The sequence below is a fragment of the Equus przewalskii genome, chromosome 8 (genome assembly GCF_037783145.1).
Source record: "Equus przewalskii isolate Varuska chromosome 8, EquPr2, whole genome shotgun sequence".
NCBI lineage: Eukaryota > Metazoa > Chordata > Mammalia > Perissodactyla > Equidae > Equus > Equus przewalskii.
In genome coordinates this window covers 21,599,738-21,621,543 of record NC_091838.1, presented here as the reverse complement: position 1 = coordinate 21,621,543, position 21,806 = coordinate 21,599,738, and the positions used below count along the sequence as shown (strand labels likewise).

Here is a 21,806-nt window from a genome sequence, read left to right as displayed (position 1 = left end):
CTCTTATTTGCTTCCGCTTGGCGGTGCCCAGAGCTCCAAGGAAACCGCGTTCGCTGCACGTGACGGCTCGCGCGGACGGCCCAGCAACCCTATCCTGAGGGCGCCTGGCTGACTCAACCACCCACGTGGCTCTGGATGGCCTCGGGAGACTCCCGCGGAGGCCGGGCCACCACGGCTGGCCCACCTGGGGCTGGCGCGGCTGCGGCTGCGGCATTCCAACCGGCCAAGGGCCAGTCCAACGCCAGGAAGGCGCCGCCAACCCTGCGCCTTCGGCCCCGCTCTACAATCCCTGGCAGCCGCCACCTCCCGCCCAGGCCCACTTCCTGCCCAGAATGCGACCGAATCTGGGTCGGGTCCGGCTTCCCGCGGCCACCGAGCGGGATAGAAGGAACGCACCGCCGCGACCCTGGCAGTCGGCGCTCGCAGACACGCAGACGCTCTACCTCCTCGGCGCACGCGCCGTGGCCGGCCGCGCGATGCCGTCTCCAGTGACGTGGCGAGGCGGGGGCGGAGCCAAGGTCGGTGGCGGGAGGGTGGGGGAGGAAGAGCGAGGTGAGCACGGACGTCAGAGTAGAGAGCGGAAGGTCAGGGAGGCTCGGAGCGGAAGTGAGACTAAGGCGTCTGTCCGCCATTGTGGACCCGAGAAGCGGAGAGAGAGAGGGGGAAGAGGAGCGTGCAAGCGGAAAAGACGGGCCTCTTCCACCGACTCCTGAGCGCGAGGCCCTCTTCTGGCTTCTCAGCAAGCGGCGGCGGCGGCGGCGGCTGGAACAGTCCCTCGGCCGAGGGCGGCAGCCAACTGCTGTGAGTGCACGGGGAGAGGCCCAGGCGGCGGCGGCGGCGGCGGCAGCAGCAGCTCCTCTCGGGTTGCGGTGAAGAATGTCAGCCACTAGCGTGGATCAGGTGAGGGAGCAGAGGCCTCAGCCTCAGCGAAGGCCTGAGCCCCGGAGCTCCACCCTCGCGCGGGGCTCCGGCTCCTCCCCGCCGCCGCCGCCGCCGGCCCCATAACGGTGCCCCGGGCGCAGGTTGCGGCGCTCCAGCCGTCCGGGCCGGGGCGTGCGCTCTGGCCCCGGAGCCTGCGGCCGAGGCGGGCGCCGCGGGCCGCGCCGGGTGGGGGAAGGACCGCTCGCGGGGCCCCGGGGCGCATCCCGAGGGCGGCGGACGTAGGGCCGAGAGCGGGCGCGCCGGGAGCCGGATCCCGAGCGGCGGGGAGGAGGTTTAAAGCCCGGGGTGGGTGGGAAATCGGTGGCCCTGGAGGAGGCGGTGGGTTTTCCTCCTACGCGGATTGTTTAAAATAACTTGTCATTGATAACGTCTTTGATTAACACACGTTCCCTGTCTTCTGTTTCTTTTCCCTTTTCGTTACCACGCCTTTCGTCTTGCTACACAGAGACCTAAAGGGCAAGGAAATAAAGGTGAGTTTGGGTATTTTTCTCTGATTTCCCAATGTTGGTTTGCTGTTACTTTTAAAATATGTGAGGGGCTTTTCTTTGTTTTTGCTCCCGTTTCTTTTTAAATGTTTCTTTGAAATGTAAGGTTAGAGAAACATTCATCACGGTTAAGGCTGCCAAATGCTATCCAAAGGTTCGGTGGTTCCTTCCTTTGAAGCCACTTTATAGAAACCAAAGTGGTACAAGAAACAGTTTTCTTAGTTGTATTTCAGTTAAGGAGGTGTTGTGATGGAGGTAGTGCCGTTTCTTTAATTCTACAGTTTTATCTGTATTACGTAACTACTTGTGCCACAAACATTTCTACTAATGTATGTAAGTAAGTGGACATCTTGTTTGGCATGTCCGGATTATATTGGCACATGCAGCCCACATGGAATACCATGTCACATTAGTGAAAATTGTGCTGTTGATCACTGATTGTATTGAAGTAGGCTGCAGTGAGGCACTAACACGTGAGAGATCAAAACCGAACAGGCATGTCATCTTGCTGTGTAGTCCTGATGGCAAGGTGTGACTCAATCTGGTATTTTAGAAAGGACTGAGAAGGAAATAATTTGTGAGGTTTCTGCCAGGATTATGTGATTTACTCCTGAGTTAAAAAAATATATCTATTACTGAAAGTAAAGCATTTTAAAAAATAAGTGTAATTTGTATTTATTAGTATGGTATGATACAGTCTACTGATTGAAACATTATGACATTAATCATGTGACCTTAGTAAGTATAGAACAATACGTGCTTTCTTGGGACAGGGCCAATTAAATAACATTGCAGCAAATTATATATTTATAACATTTGTAATAGGGCTTGAAATTAGACTAAGTAGAATTATGCTTCCTGTTTTTTATTTTAGTAGCAAAGTATTACCTAGAAAATAAGATCTACAGTAGCCTTTTAGATGTAAGTTCAGTGTTTATTGGTGCTCTTTATATTCTTAGGTTTTTTTAATTTGCTATTGCAAATTTGAAAGGAATGGGTTCTGTACCACAGCTTAATTAATTTTCTTTGAGTGGTAGTACAATTTATTTGGGAATTTGTACATACCCAGGATATGGCACTGTATTAGGTAACATAAATTTATTGCTTTGTTTTGATGAAAGATATATTTTCTTGGAGTATATAAACATTTAGAAAATTTAATTTTTACAATTTAATTTTTAACTTTTAGTTAAGGTTTTAATTTTAGAATTATGCTCTGTGTTGTAAGCATAAACCTCAGAATTTGATATTGTTGACTTATTTTAAATAAGTTTTAAAAAATTTATCTGTATATTTAAAAAGAATGATCCGTTAATTTCTTTTTGCTAGTCTACCCATTAGGAAGTTTATAGACTTGGAGATATGTGGAATGTGTGGTCGTTATTGCCTAGCATAAATTATTTTATCCTAGATCTGTGGGGAGGTGGCACTTTGCAAGGCTATTTGAAATGCTAAGTGTTTTGTGTTATCTGCTTTAAGGTAAGTATGCAAGTTCTATGAAGTACTTAACTTGTTTGACAAAACAAAATAGAGCATCTACAGCATTGTAAGCCATTAACTATATTACTTTGTTTGACTTATGACATAGTCATTTCACTTAGGTATGTCCTAGTAACATCTTTGATGATAGTAAATAAAAGTTATCTATAAACAATGTTGCCTATTGATTATAAATAAATATTTTTTGGTTATCTAAATTTTTTTAATCTATCAGTGTCACCTCTGTTAGATGTATTTAGACACACATGCGAAGTATTTATTTGGATAGTTCTTTATTCCAAGAAATTTTCTTTCTTTCCCCCTTATTGTTCAGTTAATAATATCATCCATGGATAGAACGTGGACTGGGATCCTAGGAGACCTGTGTTCTAATACTGCCTGTGGCTACTGACATGCCAAGTGAGCTTGGACACGTTGCACATTTTGGTCAGAATTTCCCCTCTATCTATAAAAGTATTAATGCTAGCCATAAATCCTTTTGTATGCCTTGAGGATTGTTGTAATTACAATTACAGTAATCCGCTGGTAGCCATTATATTTGCTGGATTTCTTTTCACCGTCCTCACCTCATCTATTTTTAAGGTGCAGGAAGACTGTTGACTCAGACCTGGCAGGAGGGAAAAACTCTACTGCCTAAAAGTATTGGTAATCATTTAAGATGCTTTAAAATGGTAGATACTACAAGTGCACAAATACACATAGACATTACTTGTGTTTTTATGCCTCTGTAAGGCAAATTACGAGGAGGAGGCAGCACCTCCAGTGAACTGATATAAGGAGCTGTGTGTGTATTTAAGAAAAACTACTCTGCCTTAGCTGACTTGGTTTTCAAGCTAGTAAAATTGTTTTATAATTCTTGTTTACTCTTATGAAGCAGAAAGCAAAGTTATTTTTCTTGAGCTATGGCCTCACTATTCTAAGAATATGAGTATTAAACTTGAATTCAGAACTTATCAAACTTATGAAAAATACGTATTTCTGAAGAGTTAAAGTTTTGAAAGGATAATCCTTTTCAGTTGACTTAATGTAATTTCAGAGGTGGTATATTCCTTTCCTGAATTATCTTCAGTTAACAGTGTTAGCCTAACACCTGGCTTTAGTGTCTGATTTTCTGCTGAGTGTTTTTCTGTATATCCTTAATGACATAAATCCATTAAAGCAGCTGAAATTTGAAAGGAGTTCTGTATCAGTCTCTTTGTAGGGCAAAAATGCTTTTGTAGTATAAATAATAGTTCTAGGTTTACTTGTTTATAAATGTGAATTCTTTTTAATTAACAAATTGTCCCTATGTTCAATATTATAATTATCCTTGACCAGGATGGTACTCAAGGGTAGTAGAACTTTAAGGATAATTAATTGCTTATTGGTCCATAATGCAAAATTGACTTCATTATCACTTTTATTGGTTAGCAAGTGGAATTTTTGCTTCCTGGAATAAAAGTGTACTGTTGCTCTTCCTTCCGGTAGCACACATAGAAGTGTCAGATCCCTTTACCTAGTAGCCTCAGGCCTTGCTGCCTGCTTCCTCCTATCCCTTAAGTTTATAAATAGGCAAATATATGGAAGGGAATTTATCTTTTCCTTCCTCTCCTCCCCATTCTCTTCTGGCGGAAGGACCCATTCATTGTTTGGTACAACTGCAATTTAAAAGACTAAGGTTGAATTTGGCTCTCTTACAGTGTTTCAGAGAAGTGGCGGAAAATGCCTTGTATTTTGGCAATATTCTTTTGTATCCTCTCCCCACCTCCCCTCTGGAAATGATTGCAAAGCACTTTACTGTCATTTTAGGCTTCATTTTAATACTAATCCTCAAAACATTCCTATAAGGAGATAGAGGGTACATGGTATTGTCACTGTTTTTGTAGGTGGGAAAACATGATGCACAGATCTGTTGACTTTCCTAACTTGATGTAGTCAGGACCAGAGCAAAGAATCACCTGGCTCCTAAGGCCCATGTTCTATCTTGATTTGACTCTGCTTCATAGAGCAGAGGAAACAGGCGAAGAATCATGTAAGTCATCTGTTCTTTTTTCCCTGAAGAACTTGTACAGACTATGGAACTGGCTTGGATTTCATTACTATTTACTGGCTTTCAATCTCCAAGACATTAGATTGTCATTAAGTAATGTTCGAAAACTAAAGTCTTTAAGATAGTTAAATTTCTTAAAGGAAGGTATGCTTCTGAAACTCAAGGGCTAGCTTCTATTCTCATTTCTAATTTAATGCAAATTGCTTGTCAGTATGAGTGAAATACTTTTGGTAAACATTTTTTTGCTTAGAGTGCCATACTCTTTGAATAATCTTTTAGGAGTTTTTAGATGTATTTATGCATCATTTATAAATGACCGTAGACAGTATTTACTTAGTGTATGAGAATATTTTGTTCTTAGTCTCAGCCTCTCAGAATTAGAAAAGAGAAAGGATAGAACAGGAAATGAGTAAGAATAGCAGTATAATATCTATTTAGATGAATTTTAAGTAGGCACTTTTTTTTTTTTTTTTTGCTGTATTAGCAGTATGGACTAACTTCCTGAGAATCTTAATGAATGTGAGAAATAGTTGTAATTTTGAAATGGGTACCTGTCTCAGATGCTGACTAATATATACTAGTGTAATAGTACAATAGTGTGAAGAATTTTTTTTCAAGAGGTAATAAACTGTGCGTAACTACCTTTGATAAAGGAGGGGTAAAGGAGAACAGGTATGTCAGAATCTCTTGGACTGAAATGATTATTAGCCCACCAGAAATAACCTAAAGACGCCCTCCTCTTTATTTTCCTCTCTAGTGGCTGTTACGTATTTAAATTCTAGGGAGCGCATTTAGCTCAGGCCTGATTCTGATGCAGTCCTTCTACAGTTAACCACCTCAGGGGAGCCAGGATCAAGGTGACATTGAGGTTGCTCTTGTAGTCTTTGAGGGGCAGTGTAGTATCATAAGAGGTCTACTTTGACGGCTTCACAGAGTAGCATCGTTTCTTTGATCATTGCTACTCAGCGGGTGGATTTCACCTGTCTTTGCTTCCATGCCACTGTCAACTCATAGTATTTTAGGTGATGTTGGGAAAATTAGGGAAAATAAAAATGTTGTGATATTATAGAAGAACACACAACTTAAATCCATTGCCCCAAACCTAATTTATACTTTGTCACGCTGTATTTTTAAGCAATAAATCTTGCAGATTTTGAGGGATTTTTTTGTTTCTAAGAGATTAGTCAACATGCATCAGAAACTTTGTTTTTTCATCTCACATATTTCAGAAGTAGTATAAACAGTGTGTTTACATAGTGCTAGCACATCAAGTTTTAGTCTTGTAAAATTTCTGTTTATGTGGTCTAGAGTAATTTTTGGTCCTGTTTGGATCTTGTAATATTTTATGTAGTACTGTCATTGAATACTCAGATGAGCTGAGGTAGGTACTATTAATAACCTCCTTGAGCAGAGAAGTGGAGTTAGAGAGACTTAGTCGCTAACTAGAGATCACCCAGCTTCTCACTGTTGGACTTGGGATTCAAACCCAGGACATTCTTACCTTAAGTCTCTGTTCAGAAGCACTCTGAGACATTGTCCAGAGAAGAGCAACTTTATAGAGCATTTATAAAAATCATCTCTGAACAAATAGGGTGTTTATAAATTCTGTTTTTCTCGTGTGTCGCAAGAGTAATCATGGTTATTTTTAGTATTTGTACTTTCATGTGAAAGTTCATAGTTTTTTGCTTTAGAATTAGGCCCTTTTTATTTAGATGTTTCATAATTATTTGTAGTGATATTTCTTCAAGTGAATTTTAGTCACTTTCTTTAACCAGAGGCGTTTATTTACTGTAACTTTAGTTACCAAAGAAAGTTATTTTCTTCTTTATTTACCTTTATTGAACTAATTAATATAGACATTTAACAAAGGTAGAGAACATTCAGAAGTCTCTATTGTCTGCAATAATGTTTGAAGTGATTATTTTAGATTTAAATACAGCACTAATGAACCTTCCACCGTTTTAATTTAACTATTTGCTTACTAGAGTGTTGAAATTGGGCTATTTATGTTATGTTATTGGTAATTGGAAGGGTATATATAGTTAGTGTTTATGTAGTCTTGGCCTGATAATATACAAGATTTGTAAGTTTTGGGTGGCACATAAGTATTAATATTCCAAATTAAGTTAATCCTTAAGAGAATTTTTAAATGAAGAGAGCAAAGAACTTAGGATTTAACTTTCTCTGAGTTGGTTTGAAAAATACTGAAAATGTTACATTGTTCTGTGAGTTTCATAAAGATAATTACAACACATCTAATGCAAACGTATTTTTTAGTTTCAGTACAAAACGGTTCGATTCATCAAAAAGATGCTGTAAATGATGATGATTTTGAGCCATACTTAAGTAGCCAGACAAATCAGGTAAGTCTGACAGTCCAATATTTAGGAAATCAGACTTTTATTAGCAATAATTGACTTTCCAAATAGGTATTTTAATTGAATGAGTCTAACCATAACATGGATTAATCTAGCCTGTCTGCATAATAGTGAATAGCAGTTGCAGGTTTATGGCACTGGAGAGTTCTTTAAAAATTATAGATGCCTGAAACTAGATTATGAAATATACAGATTTGGAGATGAACATTATTTGTATATGTTATGGTTCTTTCTTTTGAATATTGAAAGAATTTAACCTTTTAAGGTCACTGCCACATCTTCATAGCCAAAGCAAATTACAAGGTTTAGTTAGCTAGAAATTTGTGGGGAGGACTAGTTTGTGCCTAAAATTTTTGATTAAATGTCTTTTCTTCTTTATTTGGCATTCCAATTTGAATTTCAGTGATAATTAAAGTTTTAATATGGCCTGGTAACATAGAGAATAGAATTAAAGACTTTATAAGCACGCTTGTATATTGCAAGCATGGAGAGTTTCATCACATCAAATACTGGTGGCTTTTGAGGTTCTTTTGTGTTTAGATTTTTCGCAAATAATTTTGTGAATTTGTATACAGGAGTAATTTAGATTTAAACATTGAAAAAGAAAAAACAGTGCAACCCTTTGGTCTCTATACATTTCTGCATCCATTTCTGTTAATAAAAATGGCACTACTAGAAATAAATTTTAAAAACTTTCCTTAACCCGTTTCTTTAGAGAGAATGTCATGGAATGAAACTGCTTTTATTGTTTTGCTTAAAAAAAGATATATGAAAAATGTACCTTGAAATCTTAACCTCTAGATTTTTTTAAACTATAAAAAAATAAAGAACCAAATGATACTACAGAACTTGACAGTTGTAGAGAAAATTTGAATAAAAAGTAGTTTCCAATTTGTGGAAGGTAGGATTATTTTTAGGACTGTGGAGACCCCTGGTTATTACCTTCAACTTTATCTACCTCTTGGTCATTTCTCTGTAACCACCCCCTCTCTCTGTTGATCTACATCCCCAGCTTATGTTGGGAGGGAATAAATAAATGAGAAAGAATAAAAACAAGTGATCTAATCTATAAAAGTTTGGCTACTCTTAAAAAAGAATGAAAAACTTAATTTCATGCTGATAGAACCTAACGTTTTGATCTCAATAACAAATTAACTTTCCACCTAAAGGTTGTGAAAACATATATCACTGGAAAGTAGGGGAAGATCATTTGTTGTGAAATGTGTTGAAAGTTTTAAAAGAAATAGTCAGTGTTCTATTTGGGCCCATATGGTAATCTCAGTTAATATTCCTTGTGGCAGTTTCCCAACTTTTTTCAGAAATTCTGTTATTTTGAGGTATAGTAGATATTTCCCCAAAAAGGTCTCCATGATCAGATAGGTTTGGGAAATTTATTTGCTCTAAATAATTGATTTGATTTTTGCTACTTGATTTCATACTTTATAATGTAAAATGAACTTGTAAGATGGGGGTATAGGATGAAGATCCTTTCACTTATGTTTTCAAGGAATTGTAGTGTCATGTAAATGTTTGAGCGTTAACTACCTGTATGAGAATTCATTTGTCACAGAGGCTTCCAAGATTGTTGTTTTGGCATTCCACAGAGGTGCCCATATCTGCCTAGGAGAGGCTAGAGCAGGGTACCCTGGATCCCACCCAGGTGGCCACCAGCGTTGCTCTGCTTTTTATCTGTTTTGTATATTGGACTTCTGCATAAGATTTCACTTGTAAAAAAACTTTAAAGGTATTGGAAAAACATTACTTTTCAAGAATATAGAGGCATTTACCTCAGTGAACTCAGTTTTTAAATTGTATCATAAAAGTTATGTTGGGGCAAAAACATCTATAAAAGATTTTTTTTTATGTGATGTTTTAAGTGGAAGATCTTATGCTTTTCTTAATTAAATCATTATTTTAATTTGTGATATTCGAATCAATATATTCCTGTGCTACTTAAGGAGAAATTTTAAAATTTGATATGGTAAGGCTGTATCTTACCATTACCATGCCAGTGCTAATGAATAGTTTTTCAGCAATTATCTATCTATACTACTAAAAATAATCATCTGTAATGAGGACACATATTTACCTTTTAAAGAGTACTACTAACACTATAGACTATGGAAAACTCGGTTTATTTGAGAGAAAAATTGAAAGTTATCTGAAATCTTAAAAGTAAGTTGTATAAGAATTTGTTACTCATAATTGCCTAGCTAAAATAGAAAATTAAAAAAAAATTGACCTTTTAATGTAGATGAGTGAAAACTGGACTTAATTGGTGAAATATCTCAAGTAATTATTTGCAGATTTAAAGTTATGCAAGTATTTATAGTTCCTTGGACTTGCCTAATTGAAATAATTCTTTAATTAAAAAATTTTCAACTAAATACACAATGTTTTTAAAATTAAACCTGTTCATCTGATTTTCAAATTATAAAAAACAAAAATCAGTCTTTTGTTTGGAGAGATGTTTGATGTTTTTGGCTGTTGATCTAAATTGTTTTGTATACTTAGATTTAATTTAGATCAAACCGAAGGATACTTTAAAACAGGTTGTTGGCCTTTGCTTCTGTGGCAGCATATTTCTTTTATAGTGTTCAATTTCTGGGGGAATAATTTTTATAGCGATTTTAAAAGTAAATATCTGTCTTTCAGGTCTTAAAATCCTCTATAGTTCCTCAGAATAATCTGATGATTAAGTTGATTGGAAAATTCAGATTTAATTGACACTGTTAAAGATGCCATGTGGTTTGCGCATATAAATTTGAAAGAATGAATTGGAAGAATGGTTTGTTTATCTGCTTGTACATGTGGGGAGATAAATTCATAGCCATGTTTAAGAGAAGAAGTATAGAGAACTAAGAAAGTAAAGTAGTATTTTGAGTTTCGTTATTTTCTGTCCCTGCCATCACTGCCTTTAGTTAAGTTTTTCATTCTCTCTCCCTTATGGAATGATATCCTAACCGGTAATTCTGTATTGCCAGTTAGCAGTCTTAAAAGTCCAAGTCTGATTATACTGTTGTCATGTTAAAGAACTGCCACAGCTTCACAACAGTGGATACCCTTATTATATTGAATACCCTTAAAATGGCTCCACTTCCCTCCCTGCGTCATCTTTGATCAAATTTTTCCCTCGTACTTGCTCAGGGAAATAGAACTTATTATTTTCTGAAAATATAAATATTTTCTGAGTATTTTCTTTTATGTCTTCCCCACTAGACCTGTGAAGTGAAATGCTGCAGGTCAGAGACCATGTTCATCTTCTTGTCTCCAGTGACTGACACCATGTCTGGCACATAGTAGTTATTAATTATGTATTTGATGAATGAATGAATTAGATTATCTGCTAGAATTAGGGAATGAAGAAGTATGGTTGATGAAATATTCAAGTTGAGTATGATGTATAACATGTTTTTCTTATGACATCCTTATGGTTAGATATGCATGGATTATATTTTTTGAAAAGTACAATAATATTTTAAAAACTTAGAAGAAAATACATAGAAGCATTAAAAGTATACTAAACCTCACTTCATTTTTTTATGTTAATTCAGAAGTCAGTTCGAGTTTGAAGTACCTCTCAGGTTTTTAATGGAAAGCAGTTTTTCATTTTTCTCTGTGCAGAAGTGCTGTTAATGGTGAATAATGCCTTAAACTTTTTTTAATTGAACTTCTAAGACATTGTACAATGTTCTTTCTTGGAAGTTTGGATACTTACAAAGTAAAAATGGATATTAAGTTACTATAAATAAAAGACTGTCAGTTATAATGGGTTGTATTAAAATGTCCTCAGGTCAGAATGAAGTTTTTCTACTGTTGTTCAAGTTTTCTTTGAGATGATAGAAAAATAATTGACCTACATAAAAAGGCTAAGGAATAATGATTATAAATGATTTTGAAATTCTAAGGAAGAACTTTTAGTCTGTCCTATATTTTAGTTTCCAAATTAGAAAAAAAAAAAAAACTAAAGGCTTAACTCCTATGCTTTACTTCCATAAGCATTTTTCAATTAACAAAGTAGATTTAAAAAAATTTTTTAAACTGATTAGAGCAGCAAGTATTATCCCCATTTTACCAACGAAGAAACAGAGTTAGAGATAGTAAGTGATCTGATGAGATGCCTGACATACAAAGTGGAAGAGTAAAGAATTGAGCCCATATTTTTGACTACTACATCACTCTCTGACTTTATACTCTTAAGATCTGGACTAAGGTTGTAATTATACCTTGTGCTTTATGATTAATTTACGTTTTAAAGAGGCAGGTTAAGTTGTATTAATAAATATGACTTGTTGATTGAATAATGTGTCCTAGGCACTGTATCCGTATTTCCTTTTAACAGATGAGGAAACTGTAGAGTTTAAGTAACCTTGATACTTTCACATAACTGATAGTACCTGGGCTGGGATTACAATTTAGATACTTCTTGGCGTCACTTCAACCTTGTATTAAATGGCCTCTCCAGGTTGTGTTTCTAAGTTTATGCTTTGGGTAAAGGGTCTGTGGATCTGTTCTTACATATTTAATTATATCCGTTAATTATATCACTTTATATTTACATACTCTTGTTATTTTTCCCTTTCCAGTTAGTTCTTGAGAGAAATATCAAACATTTCACATCACTTTGTTTAAAGGTTGTACATCTTTGAAGAACATAGTAAAATTTCATTATTACTGACTAACTTCCCGATTATGAATCATTCGGACATAAATTGTTAAGTTGATTATGTCTCATTATAACCAGGTTTAAAGTAAAAGGTGAAAGTAACTTTTGAGTTATTATTTTCCATCATCAGTAAGTGGAAATTTTTTTCCTCTTCACTACCTAAGTACATTCCTCTAATTGATATTTCATTTACTTAGCAATTAAAGATTTATCTTAAATTTAGCAAAGCATATTTTATAGTATTTCCAGTTACAGTCGAAGCTCTACTGTTGACCATATCTTACTTTTAAACTTTGAAGAGTTTCCTGCAACTTTGTTCTTACTAGAACCCAAACTGAAGTCTGCCGTTTGAAAGGAGACTGCTTAAGTTACTTTCATAGAGCTAAGGAAGAAACATCTTGAAATTCAGCTGAAACTGCTGAAAGAATTGGGAAATAAATGGTTAGCATTGTTTGACCAGCTGGAGAAAGCAGGCCACTTATCCAGTATGCTCAGGGTGGTAGTGACACCGTGGCAGCTTTAGTAAGTGCGTCTCTGCTTATTAGCTAGAGCTGTCTGTTGGATAGGCAGTTGTGACTAATGGAACACCTTTTAAGGTAAACTTCTTATTTTGACAAAATCACCAATTTAGGGGTGAAGTAGTAAAAATCATAATTTAAAAAAATAATTGAAAAGATGTATAATAAAAGTCTCCACATCCAAAACAGTTTGGGCCTATTGCAGCCCCAGAGGTGACAGAATCGGCAAAAATTTGTTCCCCACTAATTTAATAGTATAGGTTGGGGGCTTTCTTTTTTTTAAAATTAGTATGGCATAGATAATCAGTTAAAACAGTGTTGACAAACTGTAGGCCAGGGACTAAATCTAGTCGATGCCCTGTTTTCTTTGAGAAAACCCTTGAGCCTTCAGCATTTATTTTTTTTTTTTTTAAGATTGGCACCTGAGTCAACAACTGTTGCCAGTGTTCTTCTTTTTTTGTTTCTTGCTTTATTTTCCCAAACCTCCCATACATGTCTTAGTTGCAGATCTTTCTAGTTGTAGGATGTGGGACGCTGCCTCAACGTGGCCTGACAAGCGGTGCCATGTCTGCGCCCAGGATCCAAACCCTGGGCCGCCGCAGCGGAGTGCGCGAACTTAACCACTCAGCCACGGAGCCAGCCCTTAGCCTTCAGCATTTTAAAGGGTTGTTTAAAAAAAAAAAAAAAGATGAATATGTGACAGGGACCAATGACTGTATTTGGCTTGGAAAACTTAAAGTATTTACCTTTTGGGTCTTTAGTTTGCTGACCCTTGAACTGTATTATGGGTATAGCCAAGTTAGAAACTTGATGTGTAACTGTTGTATAAAGCATTTGTGATGGTGAAATAAGAATATTCACCATAACTTATAAGTGTAATTTTACAAACACTTTATTACAAAGAATGAACTTAAAACTTTCTACTTGGTCTGCTTTTACACTCCCACATCCAGGTAAGGACTTACTGAGTCTGGATTTCAGTGCCAGCATTCTAAATTAAAACTTTGCAACTTCTTATCTCCATGTTTAGCTCAGCTTTTCTACTCTTTCCCCATGTAGAATTGTTTACTTTCTATGTTAATGTGTCTTTTTAACTGTAGATTTTCTTTTAGAATGAGTATCTTATCAGATTTGTTTTTTGTTTTTTTGTTTTTTTTTTTTTTACAGTGTAGGCATTCTGTCAGTCTTTGGTTAAAATAAGTAATAAAGTATTAAAAAATACCTTTAGTAACTATTTAAACTAAAAAAGGACAGTCTTTAAAGTCTTTTTAATCAATTATATGTGTTCATTTATACTGGCTGAACTTCTGTTCACTTTCTTTAAGTTTTTTAGAGTCTTGCAGTGACTTCCTTGTCAGTATGAAACACTAGGAGTACTTCTGTTTTTCACTAATGATTTAGTGGCTGAATTATGTGTGTGTGTGTGTGTGAAAGAGAGAGAGATCTTCATGGATAGTAAAGTTTACTCATTAATTTCTTCCAAGAATTTTTTCTTTGAAAACCATTGTTTGTGATTTGAGCTTCCCTCAGGCTTCTCTTGTATTTGTATTTAAATACAGCACTGAGTATTTCTAATGTCAGTTTCTGTAATGATGCCACTACTGTGGTCGTTCAAAAGATGCTCTTCATTTCCTTCATACTAATCTTGTGAGCATCCTTTGAATATATTTTCAAATACAGTTAATAATTATCCATTGTAGTAAAGAAAGTGTTCAACTAAATTAGTAAATAGTAACACAGTTACTATTTCATTCCAGTTTTGAATATGGTAAAATATATTTAATATGAAGTGTATTTAAAAAGTCATTTTTTTCATTAAATAGTACTGAGAAGACAATTGTTTTTTGTTTTTAAGTTCAAGCTTTACTGGAAATACTCAGTAAATCTGTGTCATAATTATTAATTTAAATGCAACCTCTTTGTTTTTCTTATTTTCATTTTAGTTATATCAGAATCATTTCAAAAGACAAAATATTAAACTAACTTTCTCACAGACAGTGGACAGTTGTAACAGTTGTGAGATGTGTCACGAGTAACTTAACAGTAACAATAAAGCATCTCAGTTTTCTTTCTTTCATTTTTTTCCTGAGGAAGATTAGCCCTGAGCTAACAGCTGCTGCCAGTCCTCCTCTTTTTGCTGAGGAAGACTGGCCCTGAGCTAACATCCATGTGCATCTTCCTCTACTTTATATGTGGAACGCCTGCCACAGCATGGCTTGCCAAGCAGTGCCATGTCTGCACCCGGGATCCGAACCAGTGAACCCCGGGCTGCCGAAGCAGAACATGGGCACTTAACCGCTGCACCACCGGGCTGGCCCCAAAGCATCTCAGTTTTCAATGATAGGCATTTAAAAAATAATTTAAAATGAGTTAAGGTAGTATCTATGATGTTAGTCACAGATTTGTAGTGATATACTTTCTTGAGTGGGAAAGCAGTGGCAGAAAAGTTCCAAGAGATTAACAGCAAAAAAAATGGGTTAAACACTGTTTCAGAGAACTTAGAATAATGATGTCTATATAAATTGTGAATAATCAGCCTTCAAAATAGTATTGACCCTTGCAAAGGGAATACTAGTTGTTCTGATTAGATACTAGCTTAATTTTTTCACCTTGCTTAATTCTACAACTTCTAAAGCTCTCCCTGAGGCTTTAAAAATCACACCTAAATCAAAGAGTAAAAATTTATTATCAGGCCTGTTTTTGGCATATGAAATCCATTTTCAAAAGAAATCCTTAAAATATTTTTAGCATTGGCTAGTAACAAATTTGACTGTTTTTTTTTCTTTAATTTTTTTTGTCCTGATTTTCTGCAGATCACTGAATGATTAGTTAATATTATTAAAAGTAAAATTTGATTTAATTGCAGTAATTTTGGAAAAAAATTACCAGAACTCACTATTTCTAAGTTAAAATTCTGATCAGGAAAGTGTTAAGTTTATTGCATAAAATTTAGAAGTAGAGCACAAAGAAAATAGACATCTGTTATCCTACTGCTAACAAACCATAGTAAGGTTTGCTTTTTCAAAATGAGCAAGGCAAAGCAAAAGAAGAAACAAATTTGAATCATGCTATAGGTGTAATCTTGAATCTTTTCTTTTTCTTCTTAGAGTGTGAACATTTCTCTATTTTATTTTTTCTTTATGAAAGTACAAAATTTAATTGCTGAACTGGATTTCATCATATAAGATAGACTATAATTTAATTCCTCTATTATTTGGTATAGCTTCCAGCTTGTTTAATCTTTGCATATAAATTTTTGGATACATCACTTGCTTAAAATAAAGCTGGCTGTAAATGATCATTTTGTGTCTGCAAAGCTTATAAATGAGACTTTTATAGAAATTACAGTATTTTTAAATTGTGCCAGAGGATCTGGCTGTTGAAAGAAAGAATCCGCATTCCCCTTCCCCCAAAAAAACCTGCAATTTTATAAAAACTATTTTAAAATAAAAATAATCATCAGCAAATTTTTCTGGTGATAAAACTGGATTTGACATTTTAATTGTGTTTATCTGGAACAGGTGCATATGTTTTCCATTTATGTAAAACTATTTGATTTTAATCTTTCAGATGTCTTCTTTTCCTCTACTCTTCAAAGGACATTTCACTCCTGATTACCATCTTTTGTTTTCCAGAGTAACAGCTATCCACCAATGTCAGATCCATACATGCCTAGTTACTATGCTCCATCCATTGGATTTCCATATTCTCTTGGGGAAGCAGCATGGTCCACGGCTGGAGACCAACCTATGCCATATCTGACAACTTATGGACAAATGAGTAATGGAGAACATCATTATATACCAGATGGTGTGTTTAGTCAACCTGGGGCATTAGGAAATACCCCTCCATTTCTTGGTCAACATGGATTTAACTTTTTTCCTGGTAATGCTGATTTCTCTACATGGGGGACAAGTGGATCTCAGGGACAATCAACACAAAGTTCTGCTTATAGTAGCAGTTATGGCTATCCACCTAGTTCTCTTGGGAGAGCTATTACTGATGGACAGGCTGGATTTGGCAATGATACTTTAAGTAAGGTGCCTGGCATAAGCAGTATTGAGCAAGGCATGACTGGACTGAAAATTGGTGGTGACCTGACAGCTGCAGTGACAAAAACTGTAGGTACAGCCTTGAGCAGCAGTGGGATGACTAGCATTGCAACCAATAGTGTGCCCCCAGTTAGCAGTGCAGCGCCTAAACCAACCTCCTGGGCTGCCATTGCCAGAAAGCCTGCCAAACCTCAGCCGAAACTTAAACCCAAGGGCAATGTGGGAATTGGGGGTTCTGCTGTGCCACCACCTCCTATAAAACACAATATGAATATTGGAACTTGGGATGAAAAGGGGTCAGTGGTAAAGGCTCCACCAACCCAACCAGTTCTGCCTCCTCAGACTATAATCCAGCAGCCTCAGCCATTAATTCAACCACCACCATTGGTGCAAAGCCAACTGCCTCAACAGCAGCCTCAGCCACCACAACCACAGCAGCAACAAGGACCTCAGCCACAGGCTCAGCCTCACCAAGTGCAGCCCCAACAGCAACAGCTGCAGAATCGCTGGGTCGCTCCTCGGAATAGGGGAGCTGGCTTCAACCAGAACAATGGAGCGGGCGGTGAAAACTTTGGTTTAGGTGTTGTTCCTGTCAGCGCTTCACCTTCTAGTGTAGAAGTGCATCCAGTGCTTGAAAAGCTAAAGGCCATAAACAACTATAATCCCAAAGACTTTGACTGGAACCTGAAGAATGGACGTGTGTTTATAATTAAAAGCTATTCTGAGGATGACATACACCGTTCCATTAAGTACTCTATCTGGTGTAGTACTGAGCATGGTAATAAGCGTTTGGATGCAGCTTACCGTTCCCTGAATGGGAAAGGCCCACTCTATTTACTCTTCAGTGTGAATGGTAGTGGACATTTTTGTGGAGTGGCTGAAATGAAGTCTGTTGTGGACTATAACGCATACGCTGGTGTCTGGTCTCAGGATAAGTGGAAGGGCAAATTTGAAGTTAAATGGATCTTTGTCAAAGATGTTCCCAATAACCAATTGCGGCATATTCGCTTAGAAAATAATGACAACAAACCAGTTACCAATTCAAGGGACACTCAAGAGGTACCCCTAGAAAAAGCTAAGCAAGTGCTTAAAATAATTGCTACTTTCAAGCATACCACCTCAATCTTTGATGACTTTGCACATTATGAAAAGCGTCAAGAAGAGGAGGAAGCCATGCGTAGGGTAAGAGTACAGTAATTTTTGTGTGTAGGGTTTTTTTATTGGGGTGGTATGCATGGATGGGTATTCCTTAATGCCTTTGAATATTGCGTTCTGAGTTTAAGAACTTTACTCTGAAGGAAAGCAATCATTTCACTTAAGAAAGAGAAGTCTACAAATACCCTTAAAGGCCTCTGATGCCGTCTTCGAATCTTTACTCTTTCTTTCCCAAGGGTGAGTAACCCTTACTCTGAGTTTGCTTCCTGCCTATTGTTCATACTCCTCAGGTGATAAAGGTCATTGATTCATGTTCATCAGAGTTCAGTAAGTTTTGTGTTTATAATTAAGCAGACTTAGGAACTGGCAGGGACTCTAATCACTAATCATAAACATTAATTTTATGGGAAAATGTGTTTGGAGTTTGAAACCAATAGCTTTTAAATAAATATTTGAATATTATCCATTTTGTATTTATCAGAAGTAAAATAGATTTTTTTCTTTCAAACTCCTGGAGCATTTTTATAATTTGTGCACTTAATGCATTTGTATACAATATAGTAAGGATTTGACCTGAGGGCAGCCGCTCAGAGTTGGGAAGGCACGGATGTTTGGTTTAGTTTCAGCAGCATTTGATCACTAATCCTGTTACTTACCCTCTCTGAGACTCTCAGGGAGATTTCCCCTGAAGTTACACACTGTGCTTGCAGCATACTGGCCAGAATTCGATCACAGGGCACATAGAGCAGTACAGGCTGGGGAATGTTTTCCTTTCTAAACTACAAAAGAAAATTAGGGTCTTGGTTTTAGGAGGACAAGAGAGAACGGATGGTAGGCAACTAGCAGAGTTTTCCATGGAGAGTACATTTAAATTTCTTTTCAGGTGAAGCAGGAATAAAGTTAGAACCTTCTACAATAAGTTGTGTTGTTTGCAATGGAAAACTCTTATGTAGAAGTTAAGATAAAGTAGGAACTTAACTCTATTTAAAGCGTCAGTGATTGTTTCTGTGAGTGAAGTTAGATATCTTGTGGCTTCTTGGTCTGAGCAGAAGAGGGAACTTTTGAACTAACATTCCTCACTGGTGAATAATGTTGAAGTAATGATCCTAGAGCAGTAGTTTCCAAACCTTAGGGCACATAAATATCAATTGAAGTATTTCTTAATGCAGATTCTCGAGACCCACCCCAGAAAAATCTGATATATTTGATAAGGGACCTGGTGGCATACATTTTAACAAGCACCTCAGGTGATTCAGGTGCTAGTGATTGCTGTACTGAATTGTTAGACTTTGCTTTGGAATAATACAGATGACTATTTAAGGCTCTGCTCAACCTTGTGAATGAATTGCTGAGTATAATTGAGCTTTCTCCCATTTAAATGTGAGAAGTAAGGGAAAAAGGAGGATCAAAAGTAGCTTCTGAATTTTTGAGCTCCGCAGTTGAGTAAGTAGGTATATGGTAACTGACATTACAAATAGAGGGTCAGGAGAAATGATTTGGGGTATGAAAAGTAGGATGCAGGTGAAAATTTCATTTTTAGGATGTGCCGATTTTAAGATGCCTTTGGGAAAGACAGTGAAATCTTTTGGATGAGGCAGGATGTAGGAGTTAAAGGTTAGGGAGCTTTTTGTTCTAAATAGTTGATTCCATGGAAGTGGGATGAGATTACTCAGGGAGAAAAGATGAGTGGCAAGGAAATATATGTCAGCTTTTCTTTGTCCCACTCACGTTTGTTTGTCTTCCCATATTTCTTCCCTATGCACTCTGAAAATTTAGTCCCGGTTTTATTTCTTTTATTGTATAATTGTCTCGAGTTATTTACAACAGTTACATATTGTTTTGTAATTATATTTATACAGTGATTTAAACTTCGTAATTTTTGAATTTTACATTTAAATTGCTTTATGGTTTACTACCAGTCTTTTTATAATGTCTAACTCATCTTTGACATGTTTACTTTGAATCTTATTTAACTTATTTTGTTATTTTTTTAGGAAGAGTAATTTGGTAATGTGTCTGTTAAGCCCTTATCTAAGAAATGCTTTTCTTTGGCCATGATGTGTGAATAGCAGTTCGCCTAGAGGATTCCTGGTCACAGTCTTTTCATTTAGGGCTCTGCTTTATAGTTTTATCTTTATTTTATATTATTTATAGTTCTATGTTATGGAGAAGTCTGAGACCAGCCTAAATTTTCTTCTTTGCAAATAGCTATTTCTGTCTCTGCACAAAAGATTTTTCTTTATTCCTGCAGTATGAACATGTATGGAATGTGTACAGTATGGGTCTCTAGTATAATTTTCCTTAACCCTTTGTCTATAGGCCAAGTTTTCTTTTTTTTTTCCTAGTAATGTCTAAAAATATGTTGAATCTTTGTCCCTGAGTGCCATTGGTTCTTATCTTTATTATTTTTTTCTGCATTTGGAGAACTTTTCAAATTTGAATTCTCTGTTATTGATTGGATTTGGCTTGTGTTGATTCTGTGATTTGTGAGGTTTTGAATTCTTCAGGGACAGTATTAGTTTGCTTACATTATCACATCTAGCTCCCCTTTCCATCTGTTGATTGTTTTCTTACCTAAATCCCTTGACCCAGTCCATGTTGATTTTGAGTACAAAGATGACTGTTTAAAGCCTATTTTTGCTTCCTGTAATTATCATTTTTAGAAACTACTTCATCTTCCATATCCTTCTTAATGTGTTTTTCTTCTCTTAATTTACATACAGTAAATTTGTAAATTCCCTTTTGCTGTCTCTGTAGTTCAAGTGCCCCGCTCTGTCTTCCCCTAATTCAGTGATCTGTTCTCTGTCTCTGTGAGGCATTTTTCATAATGTTACATAAATGAAATTACACAGTATTTAATCTTTTTAAGACTTCTTTTCTCAGCATGATATGTTTGCAATTTATCTGTGTTGTTTTGTGTATCACTTCTTTATTCCTTTTAATTACTAAGTACCTTTCTCTTCTTTGGATATGCCAGCGTTTGTTTATCCATTCATCCATTGAAGGACGTCTGGGTTGTTTCCACTTTTTGGAGTGTGTAAATAAGCTCCTATAAATATTCTGTACATATGCTTTTTAAAAGTTAAAAAAAAAAGTCATACAGTAAATTCACTTTTTTGGATGTACAGTTCTGTGAATTTTAATACATTTGTAGACTTGTGTAACCAGCATGACAGTCAGGATACAGACTAGTTCCATCATCCCCTGAAAACTATCTTGGAGTACCTGTTTATATTTACATCCTTCCGCCGAGTCTAACCTCTGGCAGCTATGATCTGGACTCATTATAATTGTGTTAGTGTCCTTTTTTGTGAAAAAATAGTTTGACTCATTTTGGCTTTTTTTCCCTGTCATCACTGAACTAGGAAGAGGATCATCTACATCAGGTGTTTCCTCCAAAATAGTTTTTTTTTTTTTTTTTAAGGCTTTCCTTTAATGCTTAGTGTTAGTTGCGTATTCTCTTCCCATTGCAAATGTGGAGATGGAAGAGTCATAATGTAAGTTGATTTTACCAGTTAAATGATTGATCACCATGTGAAGAGTAAGAAGAGAGAATCAGTACAATGGATATGCTAGTAAGTGAAATCTGACTTTTCTTTTAGTTTGAAACCTCCATGTCACTGAACAGTTTTCCATGCTTATTAACTGTTTGGCAATTGGGGTATCACATGTCCTTGCCCAGTTTTCTTCCTGGTGCTCTTATCCCTTGTCCAGGCAGAATTTGTGGATTTTCATTTGTGTATTTTCTCTTAGATATGCTTGTGCTTGCACTTTGGCTTTCCAGCATAACTGCTTTCAAATACTCTTGGCATCCCAGTGATGAAGGATGTACTCCCTGTCTGTTCTAGGTCGTCTTTAGCTCCACCAAAAAGGACAAATTAGTGTTGTTTTGCTAGAATTCATTCCTTTACTTGTTAGACATTTTTTGTTTCTTCTTTAAATAAAGATTTGCACGTCATTACTTAGTGTTTCTCTTTTAACATGACCCCATCTGTCTTGTATTTAGCTGAAATTCCTCAGAGCTTCTGGTATGTGGAGGTCACATTTTCCCAAATGCATATCCTTCAGACCTTGAATAAAG

General features: G+C 36.6%; 1 protein-coding gene across 2 annotated transcripts in view; it reads left to right on the top strand.

Moving 5' to 3' along the window:
- Positions 1-524: 524 nt before the first annotated feature.
- The window catches only part of YTHDF3 (YTH N6-methyladenosine RNA binding protein F3), a 38,222-nt gene continuing 16,940 nt past the window's right edge, over positions 525-21,806 (top strand). Inside the window, exons 1-5 of one of the 2 annotated variants that reach the window (XM_070630505.1) lie at positions 525-900; positions 1,388-1,412; positions 4,793-4,938; positions 7,234-7,319; positions 16,154-17,752. In XM_070630505.1, coding sequence (XP_070486606.1) covers positions 4,881-4,938; positions 7,234-7,319; positions 16,154-17,752 — 1,743 coding nt within the window. In that variant the 5' untranslated portion in view covers positions 525-900; positions 1,388-1,412; positions 4,793-4,880. The remainder of the gene's footprint in view (positions 901-1,387; positions 1,413-4,792; positions 4,939-7,233; positions 7,320-16,153; positions 17,753-21,806) is intronic. The other variant, XM_070630506.1, reaches the window with a different exon arrangement.